The sequence below is a fragment of the Lolium perenne genome, chromosome 4, assembly GCF_019359855.2.
Source record: "Lolium perenne isolate Kyuss_39 chromosome 4, Kyuss_2.0, whole genome shotgun sequence".
In the NCBI taxonomy this organism is placed as follows: Eukaryota; Viridiplantae; Streptophyta; class Magnoliopsida; order Poales; family Poaceae; genus Lolium; species Lolium perenne.
This window is the reverse complement of record NC_067247.2, coordinates 327704874-327712949: the sequence shown is the minus strand read 5'-3', so window position 1 is coordinate 327712949 and position 8076 is coordinate 327704874. Positions and strand designations below refer to the sequence as shown.

General features: G+C 46.8%; 1 protein-coding gene across 1 annotated transcript; it reads left to right on the top strand.

Annotated features, from left to right (window-relative positions):
- Nucleotides 1–2567: 2567 nt before the first annotated feature.
- LOC127296397 (glucan endo-1,3-beta-glucosidase 14) lies at nt 2568–5071 on the top strand. Its single transcript, XM_051326459.2, has 2 exons — nt 2568–3894; nt 4619–5071. The coding sequence occupies exons 1-2, from the start codon at nt 2701–2703 to the stop codon at nt 4685–4687; spliced, it is 1263 nt and encodes a 420-aa protein (XP_051182419.1). The 5' UTR covers nt 2568–2700; the 3' UTR covers nt 4688–5071.
- Nucleotides 5072–8076: the final 3005 nt, after the last annotated feature.

The following is an 8076-nucleotide window of genomic DNA, read 5'->3' as shown; positions in this document are numbered from 1 at the left end:
GTGTACACTTTTTTTTGCGGTAAAAGAGCTTTATTAATTAAGTAACAGGGTTACAATCCTTGACAAGGATACGAGCTAAGAAAGGTGGCGGGAAGTTAATCCACATGCACCTTCTCCTTTCTGGACTAGCTCTATGAGCACATGCATGAGCTGCCTCATTGGCAGATCTGTTTACATGAGTAATATTAAAGCTAGCGAAAGAAACCCTAAGCTCTTTAATTTTCTGGCAAATACTGGCAATTATTGATCTACCAGTTCTTTCTTCCTTAACTAGATTGAAATCTTCAAGAGCTTCTGTCTCTAGGATAATACGTTGAAGGCCCATGTCATGCGCTAACCGAATCCCCTCACGCACCGCTTCTGCCTCCATGATCAATGCATTTGCTGCTCGATCAACCATCTTTCATGGGCTCTTAGTGGTTACCAGAGTGGTCACAAATCACCACACCATTAGTACCATCCATAAAATCTGATCTAAATCCAGCGTCAACATTGATCTTGATTGTATCAAGCTCCGGTGGTCTCCAAAGTACAAGCTTTTTTGCGGGTTGAAACTTCTTTTCCTTCCCAGTCCGTCGTAAATCTATTGTTATCTCTGTTGCCCATCGGACAGATTGGAGAATTGATCGTTCACCATCTCCATGCAATATTGCATTACGCTCCGTCCAAACTTCCCAAGCCCCACATAAAATAACGGATGCATGTTCCTCCAGTACCACCGTTTCATTGAGCATGTCAGTAGGTCATGAATCGGGATGCATTACTGGTAATTTGATTGATGTTGCTTTCTCGATTTCCTGCCAAAACAGACGAGCCCAAGTGCACTCAAATAAAGCATGGTAAGTAGTCTCTTCTTTAGCACCACAAGTTTTGTAGAATCCAATACGTTCCATGTGCCTTTCTTTGAGCTTCCGTCGACATGGGACGAATTCATAAATTACTCTCCACCAGAATGTGCAGACTTTCGGTGGAACTTTCAACTCCCAGAGCTTCTTCAAGAAGGCAGTGGAATTAACACCTGACGTAGAAGGATTATCATTTTGAAGATGCGGTGCATCCAATAACTTGTAAGATGATCTCACTGTGAAATACCCGCTCTTCTCATATGCCCACGCCCACTCATCTTCTGTAAACCTTCCAATAGGAATATTAGGCTCAAAATTCTCCTCCAATTTCTCCATTTTCCATGTTGCTGAGTCCTCATCAATAAGTTCTTGGACCAAGGTAACATCGGCTTCTGGCGACCTCACTAGGGGTTTTAGAGATTGATTAGTTGGGACCCAAGGGTCATCCCAAACTCTGATTGATGAACCATCACCGACCCTCTCGATAAGACCTTTCCTCAACGCTCCCGCCCCATGGAGGATTGCATTCCACGTATGAGAGCTCCCTCTCTTCTTCCTCGCGGACATGAAATCACTGTTATTGAAATATTTACCTTTTAGTACTCTTGCACATAAAGACTCGGGACTAGTAATTAATCCCCATCCCTGCTTAGCCAACATGGCCTGATTAAAGAGTTGGAAGTCTCTAAAAACCCAAACCCCCCCCCCCCCCCCCCCCCCCCCCCGCCTCACAAAGATGATAGATTATGATAAATTTCGGAGATTTGAAAGACTATTCAATACTTCATATCCATAATTTTATCGATTTGGCACAACTCGAAACAGAGAGTCCTTCTTGTTGTATATAGTCTTTTTAAATGGCTCCATAGAACCCGAACTCCACACTCATTCCTACGGTATTTTTTTGCTTTAACCATGCCTTACGAAAATCAATTCATTATGTATTCCTTATTCTTGTACCACTTAGAAAATGTTAATGTCGGGATTCATCATGTCTGCTAGCGTGGCTTGGCTTCGCTGCCCGTCACGTGTAGTACGCTGCAGCGCAGTACAGCCACCAACGTTTCCCATGCGCTTGTGCTCCCCGGTCTGGAAATACAGCCGTTGCGGCGGAGCGGTCCACGGCCACAGTCTCTCTCTCTCTCTCTCTAGTGCCGTGCCGTCCATTGGATTCCAGTTTTCCATCCGTAAGAGCATCCCCACTCGTTGGCGCTCCCCACGCTCAAATCTGGCGAAATTTTTGTCCGGATTGGAGGAAGATTTGGCGTGGGGGGCAGTATATTTCCAGTCGTGTGCTCCCCAAGCGGCGTTTCTCGGGGAAAAAGAGGACGGCTCGGGGAATCCGGACGAAAGAGGAGACACGTGGGCGTGGGCGGTTGGTTTAGCTTCATCCGGAGTCCCCGAGCGCTCCCCGGGGGGCCGGGGATGGCATGGGGAATCCGGACGAAAATAGGCTCAAATCCGGATCAAAACGAGAAACCGGGGACCTAACTGGGCCGTTTTTCGCCGTCCGGATGAAAAAAAAGTGGCCGTGGGGGCTATGGGGAGACGAGTGGAGATGCTCTAACGGCTGTATTGCCGGGAAGCAAATAAACACCCGTATCAAACCAAATCGTCTCGCTATCTTCGGGTCCCACGTCCTGAATAACCTACGCGTTGTGTGGGTAAATTAACACTATATTTTCACACCTCGAGGCATTCATCACATCGTCCTCCTCCGTCCTGCCCATCTCAGGTGGTAACTTTACCTGGATCACCTGCTGACCCCAAAATCTTACTCCACTCCAATCACTCCCCATTCCAAAACCCGACGAGCCCCTGCAAATCTCACCCCGCCCGCTCCACCACTCCTCCAATGGCGCTCCGCCTCGGCTGCCTCCGGCCCCAGCACCGCACCGGCGCCATCCATCTCGCCGCGGCGCTGTGCGCGCTCCTGCTCGCGCTGGCGCCCGCCTCGGGCGCCACCTACGTGCCGCTGCTGGGCATCAACTACGGCCGGGTGGGGAACAACCTCCCGCCGCCACAGGCCGCGCTACCCCTCCTCCGCAACCTCGGCATTTCCCGCGTGCGACTCTACGACCCGGACCCGGCCACGCTGCGCGCCTTCGCTCGCACCGGCATCGAGCTCTACGTCGGCGTCCCGGACCAGGCCCTCGCCACGGTCGCCGACCCGGCGGGCGCCACCGCGTGGCTCAAGTCCAACATCCTCCCCTCCCTCCCGGACACCAAGATCGTCGCCCTCACCGTCGGCAACGAGGTGCTCACGGGCAACGACACGGCCCTCATCCGCAACCTGCTCCCCGCGATGCAGGCCCTCCACGACGCGCTCGCCGCGGCCAACCTCGACAAGCAGATCGCCGTCACCACCGCGCACAACCTCGGCATCCTCGGGACCTCCTACCCGCCCTCCGCCGGCGCCTTCCGCAAGGACCTCCTCCCGGTGCTCTGCCCCATCCTCGACTTCCACGCCCGGACCGCCTCCCCCTTCCTCGTCAACGCCTACCCCTACTTCGCCTACTCCGACGACCCCAAGGGCATCCACCTCGACTACGCGCTCCTCGAGCCCTCCTACCCCGGCGTCCCCGACGCCAACACGGGCCTCCACTACCCCAACCTCCTCGTCGCGCAGGTCGACGCCGCCTACCACGCCATCGCCGCCGCCAACAGCGCCGCCGCGCGGACCGTCGAGATCCGGGTCTCCGAGACCGGCTGGCCCTCCGCGGGCGACGCCGCCGAGAAGGACGCCGCCACCCCGCAGAACGCCGCGCGCTACAACAGCAACCTCATGCGCCTCGTCGCGCAGTGGAAGGGCACCCCGCTCAAGCCCGCCGTCCCGCTACGCGTCTACGTCTTCGCGCTCTACAACGAGAACACCAAGCCCGGCCCGGCGTCGGAGCGACACTACGGACTCTTCAACCCCGACAGCACGCCCGTCTACCAGCTCACCTATATCCCCGCGCACGTCCCCGGCGGCGGCGGCGCTGGAGACAACACCACCGGCGGAGACAACGGCTACTACGACATCTCCGCTGCGGCGCCACAACCCACGGTGAGCCACCCCCCCTCTCTGCTTCTTCTTCTTCCTCTATATCGATTGCTCCTGCTCGCATGGTTGATGCCTTGATTCTCTTGGTCGTGTCTGCTCAAAAGAGATGCCACTTTTGGTGATTGCATCATTTCTTGTTAGTAGTATTACTTTACCATTCCAGCGTGCACATGCTGTAGGTTGACCGCGGTCTGCCTGCGCGAGATTCAGATCCTGCAATTAGAAAATTTGCTTCATACTAATCGACATCAGCATCGATTGTTTATTCCGCACTGATGCTGATTCCGCGAGCTGGCAAAGTGGATCATGCTGATTTTGACCTTGAAAATTAGCTGACCACTCGGTCACCATCAACAAGATTCTCATCTTCTCACTAGTACCGCACTTTTAGGTGGGAGCTCGACAGGATTTCTCAGATAACAGAAAACTGTTTGGTTCTTTCAAAAATTATTTATTACAAAACTCCCGGATTGCAATTCACCGGTGCTCCGGGGAGCTTAACTAACCATCTGGGAGATATTTTCTCTAGACGGTATTACTAGATCTGAAGATTTCACTGCAGTTCTCACTTACTACACACTTGTTGAAAGCACTAGTGCTCTTGCAAGATGCGCATCTAGAATGTAGTCCCCTACCGGTGTCCTTTTCTGCACTGATCTATTTGTTGTTTTCTTGGTGATATTTACGTTTCTTACCTGACTTTCCTCGTTTGGTTGTGATGGAAAAGGGTCGGTGGTGGACATGGGCGCAAGCTGCTGTGGCAGGAGGTGTCGCTCTCCTGATGCGTGCAGTCTGAGGTACTGAGATCATCATCATCATCCAATGTGTCACTCTCTCGTCTTAATGGCTGAGATTTGAGGTAGGTAGATAGGATGGAATGGAAACAGCTCTGGAGCAACGGTGCTAATGATCGTGATCTTGTCAATGGCGCTCCTTTGTTGCTGTGATTGCCGAGACCGAGATGTGGGTAAGCTAATTACATGCTTCATTTGGTGGCATCCAAGCTAGATGCCGTAGAAAATTGTTGATCCCTTGTGAGTAACATTGACCGAATTCATTGTGGTGTAATTGCCTTTTGGGAAAGCTCTCTAAAGTAGAACTCCTATCTACAAATGTACTGTTGCTTTGTGAGCGGCATATGCCCCATTTCCAAATAAATGAAGAAATTCGAATGCATCAACTTTGGTCTGTTGAAATCGTGCGAGTATGAACGTGTGGTGATTTTGCTCAGAGCTGAACGACAGAAAACATTGAATTTTCCAGGATATGGTTCCTTCAAGATTTTTAAAAATGGGGCAAATACTATTAATAAAGAAGTTTGACAAGATAGTCCAAACGGTGTGAGAATATGGTGGAGAACCTGGGTGCCCGAGCACCTGATTTCATTTTTCTTTTGAAAAGACTATTTAAATGTTTCATAAAATTTTAAAATAATTCACATGCGTATACGTCACCTTGATACTAACCCGTGCTAAATTTCAAGAAACAATACCACCATATGTGACCTACAAAAAAAAAGAGAAAACGTAACTTTGTTTTACCGGAAATAGTATACATGTACTTCTTATATTGCTAGCAGTACAATGTGTTATTTTTTGTGTAGGTTACATACTTTTATATTTTTGTTCAAACTTGACATGCACATACCTGGATACATTCTCTATCCGCATGATTTATGTTACTTTTAGTATTTGTTTTGATTTTATTGTTCAAAACGGGTTCTGGGGCACCAGAGAGCCAAAATTCGGGGTCCCTCCAACCGGTTACTACAAAAGCCTACTCTCTCAGCATCATTTCGCCAAACGCTTAGCTCCCCTGATATCCCACAAGCGGGTTTTTTTTCTTAATCTTATCTAGCAACTGGAAAGGCGGACGTATGTTTGTTATGAAAGACTCGTGCATTTGACTCATTTCTTAATATCCCACGAAGTGAGTAAGGTGAGGAAGGCTAACACCTTGCGCCCCACGATAGCACCCACCATCATCATCTCCCACCAACTTGATATCGAGTGATCGGCCTCGCGCCATTGTTGAGATTGAATAAAATGGATGCACATCCAATTCTTTATGTATCTTCTAACTCGAGTTGTGTATCGACATTTGACAAAGTGATGTGCCACCGACTCCATAATTTATTCGCAAAGCTGGCAAAGCCCACAATTTAGCCACCCAAGTTTTTCCAAACTATCCGCCACCCAAATTATATTTTGGGTGGCAAGCTAAGCTTCCAAACCATTGTTCATGTCTCATGAGATAGGACCCAAGAATTACACCTCATAAGCTGTCTTAGCCGAATATTGTCCATTAGCCGTTACTCCGTTAGCCTCCATCATCATCAATATTTTCATCAAGCGGTCTTGCGGCCATTGCCGACCGTGATGGTAGTACCGGCGTAAAAGATCTCTATATCCACTTCGTTTTAACGGTTTCTTGGGCCTATCCAGATTTTGCAGGGTCGTAAACATGCAAAAAGAATCTTATTCCATAGGAATATGGAGAAAAAGAAATATGATGTCTTACCTTATATTTTCATTTGTATAAGTCTTGTGTATGTCCCGCGTATGGTAGTTATAGCTTTCAAAGTATTTAAGATTGAACCGCACCTGTATATTAAGCAGAGTTCGACAAGTACAATTGATAATGAAACACTAGACACACATATTGTCCCCTTGACAAACAAACCTAGTGCTGCTTTTCCCTAAAAAAAACATTATGGACCTCCTTTAATTCATCTGATTTATATAAAAATTATTTAGAATTTGGATTTACAGAAAAAATTCTACACAAGTTGTTTAATTTATAGGAACATATCCTAGAGAAACAAATCCTACAAGAATATTGTAGTGTAAGTCCTATAGACAAAAATTAGGTCATATCTCATAAAATATTTATTTGCTACAATTAAACACACTTAGTCTTTTCATTGGATTCAAGAATGCATGATTTTCAATGTTTTTCTATTCCTATGCCTTTTCTATCCTATGAATCAACGGAGGCATACTAAGGCTAAGCACTTGGGTGCAATCATGCCGTGAGAGTAATCATTTTTATTTCTTGTATTGTGGCTTTCTTGGCTTGGTTTGTAATTTACACTCTCCTTAATTAATGAAGTAGGAAAAGCTTTTGCCTTGTTTCAAAAAATAAAATTGTTTCGCTAGAGGTAGAGTCGTTTCTTAGTGCATCCAAAACAACCCATGAGGCGAAGATGATCTCTAGATAGCATGTAATTCACGCTAGGGAAAATGGCTTCCACTATGAATTTTTGTAAGCACCACAGAGAAAATGGCCATAAAAAACACAATACCACGTGAAACGGATAGAGAAAGTAGCATAGAGAAAAAGAATGGCCACATTTGTGTAAAGTTTTTCAAAAAATTCTGGAGCGATGCAACTTCTCATCCATGATGACTGTAGTCGCTGCTTATTGCTAATTTGAGATGGAATTCTGACAGCCTTCTTTAAATTTCATCTAAAGAAACTGCATTGTGAATTTGAATTGGATCAAAGCATCTACTATCAAACGAATACTTCACCAAGGGAGGGGATGCTCAAAGCAGTACACGAATACCCATGTGCTTTTTATGGCAGCATTGAACGGCATGAATGCATATGTTGCATGGTTGTTGCGCCACATGGTATCAACCATCAATATAATAGATATCTATTTAAGCATGAGAAGATTGGTAGTATGAGATTTCAAAAACTTCAGATTGTGTACGTGAGCTGAGCAAGGGATAGAAGTCGGTCGCCGCTAAGTTTGTATCAGCATACCGTACACAACAATGTACACAAGCTTTGCACTTAGTTGGAATAATTTTGCAATGTTGTGGAAACCCACATCTATCTTATTTAGGATTTAGAAGCATTGGAAAACTAGTAGAAACCATATGTCTTCGTTGACCAAGAGTCATTTGCTAGCGCTCCGGAGATAACCCAAGAACTACAAAGGGTCCGTAAAATACGTGGAGTTTGTTCTAAAAAAATGTTTTTGACTATGAATTTTAGTTGGCAGTAGGAAAAAAAATGATGAAAAGGACTAACACAATGTCATGTGGATATCTGACAGCCAGTAGCAAGAGAAAAAGAGAGCTTGCAAATTTCAACGTGCATCAACTTTTTCCACTGAGCCGCGTGGCACATGAATTCTCAAATATTTTTCAAGCTTAAAATTTTCCATCCCATTCA

Coding starts and splice junctions, on each gene's coding strand:
- LOC127296397 (XM_051326459.2), top strand. CDS start 2,701: ATGGCGCTCCGCCTCGGCTGCCTCCGGCCCCAGCACCGCACCGGCGCC. Junction 3,895..4,618: donor CTGCGGCGCCACAACCCACG/GTGAGCCACCCC, acceptor GTGATGGAAAAG/GGTCGGTGGTGGACATGGGC.